The following is a 13,555-nucleotide window of genomic DNA, read 5'->3' on the forward strand; positions in this document are numbered from 1 at the left end:
AGGCGCGAAGCTGTTCGCTATTAAAGCAGGCATGCAAACACCAGTCCTCAGAATTTCTTCCTTCAAGACAGTGATTCATCTCTCGTCTAGAAGCCCTCTACTGCTTCACCATCAACTACCACTTCAGCATCCTGATTCCCCGCAGCGCTTCGGCAGGAGTTGTGTATCCTTATAAGCTGTGTGTGTGTGTGCGTGTGTGTGTGTTAGGGATGTGCGAGACTAGTCGACTAAACGGTTCTGATGCTACTAGTTGGTTAATATTTCCCTCCATTAAACTTATCATAATTTTTACACATTTACGTTTGGCTTTATATTTTTACAGAGGCTGCACTTAAATTACGGTCATTTTAATGTTACATATTTTAAATAGAATTAATAATACAAAAATTATAAAAAAAAAAAAAAGAGGATATCTGGAGCAGATACAGAGTTTAAGTTCACCTCAGGCTGCACGTGCTGCTTCCCTTTCTCACTCGCGGCGCGCGCAGGAAAATGTCCTCTTGCTAGACAAGCAAACTGATAATGATAAGTAACTTTTATTTGGTGATTTCGGCTTAGAACAGGCTTTTAATGGTTGTTCCATTGATCCTGCACTATTCATTCAATTGTTTTCAATAAATGTGTCTTAAATATTCACTAACGTTGATTCAGTGAATCCGTGTCATGTTCTATATTTAATGTACAATGATCATAATTCAAGGCGAGCACGTCGCAGATAAATGCCCCTTTTCAGTGGAATTTAGCTTCGGATTTGGAATAGATTAAGTATTTTAAATGGGTCGCATAAACACTTTTTTTTTTTTTTAACTGTTTTCTGAAGGTTGGTTTCTCTTTAGACTAGTCGACTAGTCGGTTACAAAACTTCCGTTTAAACGAAAGTCAAATTAGTCGTAGCACACATCCCTAGCTTTTATAGCAAACAGCTTCGCGCCTAAAAGGGCGGGATGCAAACACCATAGCCAATATATATAGGTGTAAGGGGGTTTCGAGGAAAGGAGGAGGCGAGAACCGGCTTGACAACTTAAATAATAATTTATTAACTAAAAACACAACCAAAAACACACAACTAAAAACACAGCACAGCTGCCTGCAATTCTCTCTCTCTCGAACTGTCGTCCCCGGCCACCTTTATCCCTCGCGCGCCCCATCAGGCTGATTGGGGACCGGGTGTGTCTCATTCCAGCCCGGCCCCGCCCTCCTCGGCTCTACACTCCTTCCGGCATTGCCTCAGGCCGGGGAGCCCCCGGCATGACGTACACCCCCCCCCACCCTTCCTCTCCGGGTGGGGGGGGCGTGCCTTATGCCCCAACTGCCGGCGGGTCCTCCCCGCCTTCCTCGACCTGGGAGGAGACAGGAGGGGAAAAAACACCACAAAATGGCGAGGGAAAGGCCAACACGGAGCGGCAGAGAGAGAGAGAGAGGAGAGAGAGAAAAAGAAACTCACCGGTTCTCTGATGCGCCGTCGCGTGGTCCTCGATCACTACTCCACCCTCTCAGGCGGACTGCAGCCGCTCCTCCCCGGGCGGACCGGAGTCAGACCTCCGACCCCCAGTGGACAGAACGCCCCTCCGCGTTCCCGGCGTCCCGTGGGGACTCTCCTCCTCCACTGGCAGCGGCCCTACCACTCCAGGCGGTTGGGGAGTCACTTCCCTCCTCCCCCCCCCCCCGCGGACGGCGGTCTTCTCTCGACCCCTCCGCGTCCCCGGGGGACGGCAGGGCACTCCTCCGCCCCCGGCAGCGGCTCCCTCGCTCCAGGCGGTCGGGGAGTCCCGTCCCCACTCGCCTCGCGGACGGCGGCCGTTCCCCGCGTCCGGGTAGTCGGGCTACTCCGTCCCCCGTCGGACGGCAGCGGCGCTCCCCTGGGTGGACGGCAGTGTCGAGGACTCTGCGACGGGAATCCCTCCTCCTTCCCGGGTTTCGGCACCAGTGTAAGGGGGTTTCGAGGAAAGGAAGAGGCGAGAACCGGCTTGACAACTTAAATAATAATTTATTAACTAAAACACAACCAAAAACACACAACTAAAAACACAGCACAGCTGCCTGCAATTCTCTCTCTCTCGAACTGTCGTCCCCGGCCGCCTTTATCCCTCGCGCGCCCCATCAGGCTGATTTGGGGACCGGGTGTGTCTCATTCCAGCCCGGCCCCGCCCTCCTCGGCTCTACAATAGGCGTTATTGTAGAGAGGTTTCAACTAGGTCTTGTGGAAGGACATTTCCCATATGCATTAACAAATGCAGTGTTTCATCCCCTTCATCTCAGGGAACCGAGGTTACGTAAGTAACTGAGATGATTCATCAGGCTCCTGATTAAACTTCAGTCATATCTTGGAATTTCTGAAGGCAAAAAAAAAAAAACACATTTTCCTACAATCGGAGAGCATTACAAGAGAACAGATTTTGCACAGGTGGAAAACTGATAGCTTGGTCCGTAACGATTATGAAAATGTACCATAGAACTTCCATAATATCCATAGTTTTAACAATGGTATTGGTAGTAAGACCATGGTATCCATAGGTAAGAAAATGTAAAAAATGCCTAGTCTTCCCTACATTATTTGCATTCCTCATCGCACTGAAATAATTTAGAACGAAAGAGAAGTGAAGAGAAGAGCAGTGAATTGGTCTAAAGACATTCTGGTTTTTATAGCTTGTTTTCCACTCATGTCTGTGCTTGTCTTTTGTGTCTCAGAGCTTATTTATTTTGATGGAACGAAGAAACTGAGCCTTGAATAGCTTTGACATCTAGACGTATATTGATTGTATTAATGGTCGACAACGCACATCCACTGAGTAGCAACCAATCAGTTATGAGCATTCTGGATAAATCAACGGTCATCTCGGCCTTAAAACCAACCCACTCGCGCAACGGCAGCACAGGATCTTCACGCCATTCTCGACAGGTCAGTGAACTGAATTCAATTAACAAATGTTCTGTTACTACTCGACATTTCTGTGCAGAATATCCTTCCATAATGTACGTAAATTCATTAATTTAAACATAACAGCTTTGAATTTTTTTTTTTTTTGAGGTTTGAGTAGAATACCAAGAAGAAACTTTGAACAAACTCAAGCCACATCCACACTTAAGTTTTGGTTTTAAACATCTTTTTCAGTTTTCAGTGTCTTAATGTTATCGTTTTCAATGTATGTGGTAGTTTTCAGTGGAGGAAAATGGTGTTCTAGTGTGGTTGAGAGATGTAAATGTAGCGAAGTCAACACGTTTTCAAACAAAAATAGATTTGTGTGGAAGTGGCCTCAGAATGACGTTGGCTTTTTTATTTTACTGATGTGTGTGAATATTTCTGCTGCAGAACTCCAGAGATTGGGAGGTAATATCAGATCCAGAATCTGTATCCATTGCAGGAAATAACAGTGTTCCTGGCATTTGTGAGGGATTCCTCATGAAAAAACGCAAGTATCCTCTTCAGGGCTGGCATAAGGTGAGTTACGTAACATAATGGGGGAACATATTTATAGAGCAACTCATTTTGGTGATTTCATATATTTATGTGTCCCATTTTGTTTTTTCTTTTAGAGATATTTTGTATTGGATAAAGGAGTTCTCCAATACTCTAAAAGTCAGCAAGATGTAAGTCCAAAGAGTTTCTTATATATTACACCCACACACAGGTGCATCTCAATTTAGAATTTCCTGGAGAAAAAAAAATTTTTTTTTTTTTTTTTTTTTTTTTTTTTCCTCCATAATTTAATAAAAAAAAGTGGAACTTATATATTCTAGATTCATTACACAAAGTGAAATTTCAAGTTTTTTTTTTTTTTGTTGTTGTAATCTTGATGATTAAGGCTTACAGCTCATGGAAATCAAAAATCAAGTATCTCAAAATATTGGAATAAAGAATTTATAATACAGAAATGTCAACCTTCTGAAAAGTATGTTAATTTATGCACTCAATACTTGGTCGGGGTTCCTTTTGCACGAATTACTGCAAATAATTATTGCTCAGTGGTCCAAAGTCCTCTTTTCAGATGAAAGTAAATTTGACATTTCATTTGGAAATCAAGGTCCCAGAGTCTGGAGGAAGAGTGGAGAGGCACAGAATCCAAGTTGCTTGAAGTCCAGTGTGAAGTTTCCACAGTCAGTGATGATTTCGGTTGCCATGTCATCTGTTGGTCCACTGTGATTTCTCAAGTTGAGAGTGAATGTAGCCGTCTACCAGGAGATTTTGGAGCACTTCATGCTTCCATCTGCTGACAAACTTTATGGAGATGCTGATTTCCTTTTCCAGCAGGACTTGGCACCTGCCCACAGTGCCAAAACTACTAGTAACTGGTTTCCTGACCATGGTATTACTGTGCTTGATTGGCCAGCCAACTCACCTGACCTGAACCCCATAGAGAATCTATAGGGTATTGTCAAGAGGAAAATGAGAGGCACCAGACCCAACAATACAGATGAGCTGAAGGCCACTATCAAAGCAACCTGGGCTTCCATAACACCTCAGCAGTGCCACGGGCTGATTGCCTCCATGCCATGCCGCATTGATACAGTAATTCGTGCAAAAGGAGCCCCGACCAAGTATTGAGTGCATAAATTAACATACTTTTCAGAAGGTCAACATTTCTGTATTATAAATTCTTTATTCTAATATTTTGAGATACTGGATTTTTTATTTCCATGAGCTGTAAGCCGTAATCATCAAGCCTTTTTTTGTTTTAATCTTGATATATTTCACTTTGTGTAATGAATCTAAAATAAATGAAAGTTCCACTTTTTGAATTAAATAATGGAAAAAAATGAACTCTTCCATGATATTCTAAATTGAGATGCACCTGTATACACACTGGCAGACAAAAGTTTGGAATAATGTACAGATTTTGCTATTTCGGAAGGAAATTGGTACTTAAATTCATCAAAGTGGCATTCAATTGATCACAAAGTAGAATCAGGACATTACTGATGTAAAAAAACAGCACCATCACTATTTGAAAAATGTAATTTTTGATCAAATCTAGACAGGCCCCATTTCCAGCAGCCATCACACCAACACCTTATCCTTGAGTAATCATGCTAAATTGCTAATTTGGTACTAGAAAATCACTTTGTTATATCAAACACAGTTGAAAGCTATTTGGTTCATTAAATGAAGCTTAACATTGTGTTTGTTTTTGAGTTGCCACAGTATGCAATAGATTGGCATGTCTTAAGGTCAATATTAGGTCAAAAATGGCAAAAAAGAAACGGCTTTCTCTAGAAACTCATCAGTCAATCATTGTTTTGAGGAATGAAGGCTATACAATGCTTAATTGCCAAAAACTGAAGATTTCATACAAAGGTGTTCACTACAGTCTTCAAAGACAAAGGACAACTGGCTCTAACAAGGACAGAAAGAGATGTGGAAGGCCAGATGTACAACTAAACAAGAGGATAAGAACATCAGAGCCTCTAGTTTGAGAAATAAATGCCTCACATGTCCTCAGCTGACAGCTTCATTGAATTCTACCCGCTCAACACCAGTTTCATGTACAACAGTAAAGAGAAGACTCAGGGGTGCAGGCCTTATGAGAAGAATTGAAACAGAAAAACAAAAAGAAAAGGTTAGAGTGAGCAAAGAAACAGACATTGGACAACAGATAATTGGAAAAGAGTGTTATGGATCTTAACCCCATTGAGTTTTTGTGGGATCAGCTAGACTGTAAGGTGCGTGAGAAGTGCCCGACAAGACAGCCACATCTATGACAAGTGCTACAGGAAGCATGGGGTGAAATGTCACCTGAATATCTGGACCAACTGACAGCTAGAATGCCAAGGATCTGCAAAGCTGTCATTGCTGCACATGGAGAATTTTTTAATGAGAACTCTTTGAAGTAGTTTAAGAAGTTCTGAACATTTTTTTTTCAAATTGTAATAGTAATTTTTCAAGTTATTAATGTCCTGACAATACATTGTGATCAGTTGAATGCCACTTTGGTGAATAAAAGTACCAATTTCTTTCCATAAGAGCAAAATCTGTACATTATTCCAAACATTTGGCTGCGTGTGTATGTGTGTGAGACTTCTGGTGTTCATCTAAAGTGTGTGTGTGTGTGTTTGAGACTTCTGGTGTTCGTCTAAACATGTGAATGCTCTCGTCCTTAGATCGTCAGAGGCAAGATCCATGGCACTCTAGATGTGAGTCTTGCTGTCATGTCTGTAAATAAGAAATCTAAACGCATCGATCTTGATGCAGGAGACAACTTATACCATGTGAAGGTGTGTATCTGATTGACATTGTAGGTGTAATCGTTTTGAATACAGTAATAGATTAATTTGTGGATTACATTGGTGTGACGACTTTTTCCAGGCAAAGAGTGATGACATCTTCTACATCTGGCTGACTAAACTAACTGCTCATCGGCTCTTCAAGAAGAATGAGGCCATAAATGTTCATCAGGGTGTTTTACAAGCACTCTCAACAGGAAACAGCAGCATTTTACCAGCCATGGCGAGTCTTGCAAAGAGAAACCGAGTGATGGTAAGCATGAGACAGTTTGTCAAAAAAACTGAAGCTTTTTGCCAGTTGTTCAAGCATATACTTTAATGTTTCCAAGCTTTGAATTAAAGGACCCAGACACCTCATAGTAAAGCTGATTTAATCCAAGATGCATTAGCATGCATTTGGATTTGTTTTTCCAGAGACTTGGAGGTTTTTAAACAGTTTGTCATTTTGAGAATTTCCCAGTAGCAATGTTATTATGATGCAATGATATTTATGATCACATTTTAAATGTTCTTTTGAAGTAAATGTAGAGTTTCAGTTTTTTTTTTTTTTTTTTTTTTTTTTTTTCATGTCTTTCACAGCATTTGATCATTGATTTCCCTAGATTCCACACTCTCAGAGCTCAGCATCACTGTTCATGTCAGAGACACAAGGTTCACCATCAGCCTCTTCATCTCAAGTGAACAGTAAAGTTTCTGATTGGCTCAAGCAGACGCAGGAGGCCGCCATGTGTCAACAAGGTTTGCGCTTCCTAATACAACCATGAGTGTATGGAAGACCAATTTAGGGCCATGTACAACAAAGTAATCTTGAAATGTCAGTGTGTCAAAGGACATGTATGTACATTTAAAAAATTATGCACACATAGATTACATTACAGTGTTCAGAACATTAATTGACGAGAGCTGCAGGATATGTGACATTATTCACTTCCTCTAACAACGAGTCTGTCTCACAGAACTGGGCCGATGTCAGCTCGATTTGGCCGAACTCTCACATTTAATCCAGAGACTTCACCGTCATGAGGGCGGTCTTCACTTCACAGACACTGACCTGGAGCACCACATAAGTATGCAGGTACATTTGTGTGATCTTGTTCCTTCATTAGCCAAAAAAACGCAAAGCACTGTCAAATGAGACCACGGCAGTGTTGCAAAATCATACATGACCATGTTTATAATATTGGAATCTGTGATTTGTCTTTCAGAATCTTAGTCTTGAGAAGCCCAAAAAGAAGTCTGGAAAGATCTGGGGGCACTCACGAACATTGTCACGAATCGAATCTCTTGGTGTTGTAAGATTTTTGTTATTTCTTCTGTCACTGTCTTGGTCATGCTTCAGTTCTCTTCTGTTTATTTATCCTCCTTTTTTATGTCGCTTATAAAGCTCTCGTAACACCTAAGCAATTTATTATCATGTATCTTGTTTGGGATTTATTTAAAAATAATTTATTTATTTAAAGAATAAAATTGTCACTTCAGGGGAAATTGGCACAAAATGGAAGTTGAAGCCACTCTGGCTCTTATCAACTGTAATAAATTCCTTTTGGTTTAGAAGTGTGCAGACAAAACGCCATGACGAACTTAATATTCAGCGACACATGCCTCATGTCTGGGAACGAAAGTGTGTCACACAGTTCTGGGAGGTAATGGTAGCCAATAATTTTGATGACAGGCTTGGTCTCCGGCATTTCAGAATAACCAGAGCAACATTTTCAGATGCTATATTATATTGGTTCGCTGGTTAGTCTAGTTATGAGTGAATTATTCAGTCAAATGGCTTGAGGCAAAGTCACGTGATTTTTTTTTTATTTTTTTTTTTTTTATGCGTATCTTGGAATTTATCCAGTAAACGTGTTTCCATCATAGTTTATGCACGTCGAAAAAGGTTTCCAACTCAAGCAAGCAGATTGAGCAGGTTTTTTATTTTGTTAAAAATGCATTGTGGAGATTTTATTCACATCTTGATGTTTTCATCCAGGTGTGTGTGTGTTTTTTTTTTTTTGCAGTCCTAAAATTCAGATAAATACATATACACTGGGATTCCTTCTTGCTGTTCTAAACATTAATGACCCTGTTTTCCATGTCTTGTCATCTTTCTGCTTTCTGTACGACCAGGTGGTGGTGGTGGTGGTGTTATTGTCCTCATCTCTGGCTTTTCTTTCAGCAGTTTTCCTCTAGTCATTTGGAAACACTGTCTGGTCTGGCCTCTTCCCTTCAGTCCATTCCAGATTACGTTTATTCCCAGCTATCCTCACCGGAGGGGAAGAAACTGCAACTGGACATCTGTGCTATGTGTGAAAGAGGTACACATAAATTTTTCTGTTAGTAGAATCTCAGATGCAGCTGTCTGTTAGTCAAGAGCAACTTTCTGATCAACAAGCCATGGGATTAAAGAAATTATGTGTGTCTATGTAGTTCATGCATCTCTAAAGTCAATCCATGAATCCCTCACTGTGGAGCATGAGCGAGTCAGACAGGCTTGGACGGGACCAGACCTTCGGCAGTCCACATCACATCAGCTGGCTACTCTGTGCACAACCCTCTCAGAGGTGAGGTGGTAACCGAAAGAATGTACAACATTCTGAACACTATTGTTACAGAATTACCAGCCTGTTAGCATGGAGTGTTTTCATGTTTAATTTGTGACTGTTATTAACTTTAAATCTTGGCTTTTATTTAGCTTGAGATGCAGTCGCGTTTAACGAGAGTTCACTCTGTGTCACTGTCATCTGAATCCTCAGATGAGTCTTACCGCACGGTGTGTCAGGATCAGGTGTGTGCCATGTCCATTCAGTTTCAAAAGGAATTCTTATTTTGATGGACTTTTGGAATTGATTCTCATTGTTTTTGTGTCGTTCACCAGCCCACCCCCTCTCGGGACCATAAGATGTACCGCACACCATCAGTGACTGACTCCACAGCTGAGTATTTTGACGCCAGTGAGGTGGTTTGTGAGAGTTTGTCTGAAAATGAGATGTCTGATGAATCCGGCCTGAGTGACGTCGCCACAAGCAACTCTGAACCTGAGGAAGGCCACGGTACTTCTTAAACCGCACTAAATGATCTTTTGTTATCTAATGCAATGACATTCAGACAAACCATGTGTAATCTGCAAACAAATGATGCTATAGCTTGGCTCAGAACTAAATTTTCAGATCCATTTTTGCAATGACTTTAAGGCAGTGACTTTTTTTTTTTTTTTTTTGTGAAAAAGTGGATGTGTGAAGGATTCCTAGCAGAATAACCACAGTGCAGTCAATCACACTAACTACAGACATGTTCCACTTGCATTTGACAACAACATGCAACGTTTCTAAATACTTTTTGCGGCCACAACAGTAGTGACGCTACTAACTTAACTCCATTGTTCAGTAGCGTGACAGTAGCTCAGCTGTTTTCACAATATTGTAGGTTTGTAGCTATAACGAACTACATTTCCCAACAAGTAACGCTGTAGTGTCACAAAACACTACATTTGACGCTGTATTGTAAATGCAGCAATGAAGCAGAGGGAGTAATCGTACGGACTCTCCTAAACCTCTCTCTCTTCTCATGTAGCGCTGGGAAAACCAAATAATTTAAGTGAATCGGTTCTTTCAGACAGTTCAGATAAATTTAACTGATTCACTTGAGCTCTACACATCCTTAAAGGGATTTTGCATCCTTTTTTTCAAATGACATATTTTATTTTCCTGCTGTTTCACTATATTTGATTAAGTTATATAGAAGGGTGTTCTAGTTTTAAGTATAAATTTGTTCAATTTTAATGTTTAATCCTTTAATTTGTCACCCTAATTATTTAACCTTTTGTGAAATCTAACCATTGATTTACTGCAGTAATTGTAGTATGTAACTATGACTGTAATAACTATAGTTAGTTTTGTGGTTATTATATAAATTTTACAATGTAAATATAAAATTCTAGTGATGCATGATATATTTATTGGTGGCTGGTATATTATTCACCTATTACCGGGAAAATCAGTCAGTTGCTTCAAGCTACTAACAAATCTGGCTGACTCTTTTATTTATTTATTTATTTATTTATTTATTTAAAAGAGAAGGTTGACTGTTGTTTAAATACTTTTAAAGATGCTGTATGCATTTCTTTTTTTCATGGAAAGGCATGCAAAAAATATTTACTACTCCCTGAAAGATATTAATGATGTAATTGTCCTGAGATCTCTCACCCCTCTCAGTGACAGCTCTAGACTCTGTAAACAGCAAACAAAAATGTGTCTGCGGACTATGGCGCTTTCTGCCTGTCAGTCATTTTGCACGTTCTCATAGTATTGTTGTTGCAGCGAAATATTGAGGCATAAAGCCATTTTTATGCCATGTTGCTAATAACAGTTGTCAGTTGAGGTTGCTATTTTGATGCTGTTGTTATTGACAACCATGTCTGCTCATGTCGGTGTCAAAAAAATGCTCATTTGGTATCTTTGGAGTGCAGCTTTTGGAAAAAGGGGACGTGGCTACTCCATCGGCTCAGAATGGCTAAAATCACTTTGAGCACCTTTAAGTTAAGCTTAGAAAGCTACAGTCAAACACTGGGCCACTATATATGCACCTTCACCTGTTCATCAATGTTTCTTTTGTCTTCAATTTTACAGTCAGAGCAACTATGAAGTACAGAGCCAGTGTATGTAGTGCCCCAGATTTGCCCCCTACCACTCAGAAGGACATGGGGAGACGCACAGTGCTTCCTGCACACAGCACTGACAACAGCCATATCGGCATACTCGCCATCCTCTACAACAACATTGGAAAGGATTTGTCGCGCGTCTCCATGCCTGTCGCCCTCAACGAGCCACTCAATTTTCTGCAGCGTGTCAGTGAAGAGCTGGAATATTCTGAACTGTTGGATATCGCCAACCACACCGATGACCCCTACCAAAGAATGGTAAGAACAGACATGCAGTCTTTAGTTTAATAAAGATGAGAATTGTTTTTTTAATTTGTGATCAACAGTTATCGGTTCTGCATAGAATGACTCTCGTGAGCATTCCACAGGTTATTTGAAGTGTGTGATTCTTGTAGTCTTGCAGTAAGCAGACAGACCCTTGTCATTTTTGCTGCTGCTTCAGCTTCTGTTGTCTTTTCACCCTTTAAGCTGACAACTGTTATGAACAACATGATATAAAAAATTGCATTAACCCTTTAAGCTCGAATGTGCCCGCCGGCCTGGCCGCCTGCATGAAAAAATGTCAAAATATTAGTAACTACAGTCTTGACCAACACAAAATAGGTATTGTTTGAAAGCTTAGAAGCTCTACTTTACAATGCATGCTGGCATTATGACCGAAACTGAACAAGTGCTTTGAAATTTGCAGACAAGTCAGAAGTGTTCTGTTTTGATAATTTATGAAAAATTTTGCACTCTACATGTTCTTGTAATAAGTATAAATATCAAACTCATCAAACAGCCATGTGACATGTTGTTGGAAAGAAGAGAAGAATACAACCAGCCTATTTGTTTACTCACATAGGATACGTCTGATGTTTGTTTCGAACGAGTTGCTTAGAACTTCACTAAAAATAAACTGAACATAAAATATCACATACCATTACAGAGGTGGTGATTATCTTTCAAACGAGCCCACACACAAGGTAATCTGCTGCATACACTACAGGTCAAAACTTTTGAAACACTTGACTGAAATGTTTCTCATGATCTTAATCTTTTGATCTGAAGGCGTATGCTTAAATGTTTGAAATTAGTTTTTTAGACACATAATTGTGCCTCCATATTTATTTCATTATAAAACTAAAATTTAAAGTTTCTGAAATTGATGTCTTTGACCAAATAATAAAGAAAAGCAGACAGTAAGTGCCCAACATAGATGGAAACTCCTTCAATACTGTTCAAAAAGCATCCCAGGATGATACCACAAGAAGTTGGTTGAGAAAATGTCAAGAGTACATGTCTGCGAAAAACTAGGTGACGCCATGCGAGAGACAGACGTGTGAATGACGAGCTCTGCGAACTTTGCTAGTTTTTTAATTATTTTCATGTTGTGATCCGGTGAGATTCGATACATCCGATTACATACTTGCTCTTTGAGGTAAATATGGCAAAGAAGTCAAAATTCTCAGACTCTGGAGACATTAAAAGACACTTTACGTGTTCAAGCTGAGGCCTCTGACGGGACTGCGGACCGGAGACTCGATTTGGACGGCACGTCGGGAGAAGATATTCAGCGTCAGTTGTCCAACATGTTGGTGATGCTGACGAAGGTTCTTGATGACTTGGAGGATCTCGCTGAAATACGTCGATCAATTACGGCGATGGAAACAAAATTCTCCGAGTTGTTTACAAGAGAGACAGAAGTTGAAAAACGAATCGATTATCTTGAATCATCGGAAAGGGAATTATCCGCTAATCCGCCCGCATCCAAAACAGATTTGGAATTAATTTCGGAAAAACTGGAATATTTCGAAAATATGAGCCGAAGAAATAACATTCGAATTGTTGGAATTCCTGAGCATGAAGAGGGCAGAGATATGGTGAATATTCCTGGACGAGTTCTTCCCGAGTCTGCTCGACATAACGGGCCACAAGCTGGAAATCGAGCGAGCTCGCACAACTGCTGAGGGAGAAAGGCCTTGATGCATTCTGGCCAGATTTCTGAAATCATCCGATAAAGATCTCGTGTTGCGCCAGGCGAGGAGCAAAGGGAAGCTTTCTTGGAAGAACCATAATATTTTCTTGTTCCCGGACTTTGTGAATTCCACGAGAGAAACGCGATCGGTTCAAGGAATGCAAGAAACTCTTACATCAGAAAAAGATCTCGTTTGCTCTGTTTCTGGCCAAACTGAGAATAGAAACGAAGAATGGTCGCAAAGTATTTACTTGTCCAAAACAGGCACTCTCCTTTATAAATATATTGGAGTAAGCCATTTGATGTTTCTTATTTTAGTGGACTGACTCGCGGTTTAGCAGCGCTATTATCTGAGGAAGCTGGGTGCCATTTTTGTTTCTTTTTGTGCTGACTCCGCCTACCGGCTGGAGTTTGTTTTATGGCATGACTCCAAGAAATTGAGAGATTTTGCATTGACGGAAGATTTTTTGTTACACTGAAGTTTCTGTATGCTCACATAAAGGACGTCTTTTATAAAGTTGACGGGCTGAGTAAGTTATGGTGTTTTTTTTTTTTTTTTTTTTGTGCGCGGCCTTCGAGTTAGTTTGGCTCTTGATCATCCGAGGAACCGGGATGCCGGTTTTGTTTTTCGCGCTGGCTCTGCCTAACGGCTGGAGCTTGTTTTGTGGAATTACACTACTTCGGGACAGTTGAGGTCAAATATGTTTGTTCTTTTGTGCTTATGCCTCCTAGTA

General features: G+C 40.6%; 1 protein-coding gene across 5 annotated transcripts in view; it reads left to right on the plus strand.

The window, feature by feature from the left end:
- Window positions 1–13,555, plus strand: part of LOC127425137 (oxysterol-binding protein-related protein 7-like) — a 41,707-nt gene that overhangs the window by 2,264 nt on the left and 25,888 nt on the right. For 3 of the 5 annotated variants that reach the window (XM_051670812.1, XM_051670815.1, XM_051670814.1), the window contains exons 2-14: window positions 2,689–2,899; window positions 3,311–3,439; window positions 3,535–3,588; window positions 6,097–6,210; window positions 6,302–6,472; window positions 6,822–6,957; window positions 7,176–7,294; window positions 7,425–7,511; window positions 8,384–8,522; window positions 8,635–8,768; window positions 8,900–8,992; window positions 9,083–9,257; window positions 10,833–11,122. In XM_051670812.1, the coding sequence (XP_051526772.1) occupies window positions 2,765–2,899; window positions 3,311–3,439; window positions 3,535–3,588; window positions 6,097–6,210; window positions 6,302–6,472; window positions 6,822–6,957; window positions 7,176–7,294; window positions 7,425–7,511; window positions 8,384–8,522; window positions 8,635–8,768; window positions 8,900–8,992; window positions 9,083–9,257; window positions 10,833–11,122 (1,776 nt within the window). In that variant the 5' untranslated portion in view covers window positions 2,689–2,764. Of the gene's footprint in view, window positions 1–2,384; window positions 2,900–3,310; window positions 3,440–3,534; window positions 3,589–6,096; window positions 6,211–6,301; window positions 6,473–6,821; window positions 6,958–7,175; window positions 7,295–7,424; window positions 7,512–8,383; window positions 8,523–8,634; window positions 8,769–8,899; window positions 8,993–9,082; window positions 9,258–10,832; window positions 11,123–13,555 lie in introns of those variants that run through there. The other 2 variants (XM_051670816.1, XM_051670813.1) reach the window with 2 other exon arrangements.

The sequence above is a fragment of the Myxocyprinus asiaticus genome, chromosome 34 (genome assembly GCF_019703515.2).
Source record: "Myxocyprinus asiaticus isolate MX2 ecotype Aquarium Trade chromosome 34, UBuf_Myxa_2, whole genome shotgun sequence".
Lineage (NCBI taxonomy): Eukaryota > Metazoa > Chordata > Actinopteri > Cypriniformes > Catostomidae > Myxocyprinus > Myxocyprinus asiaticus.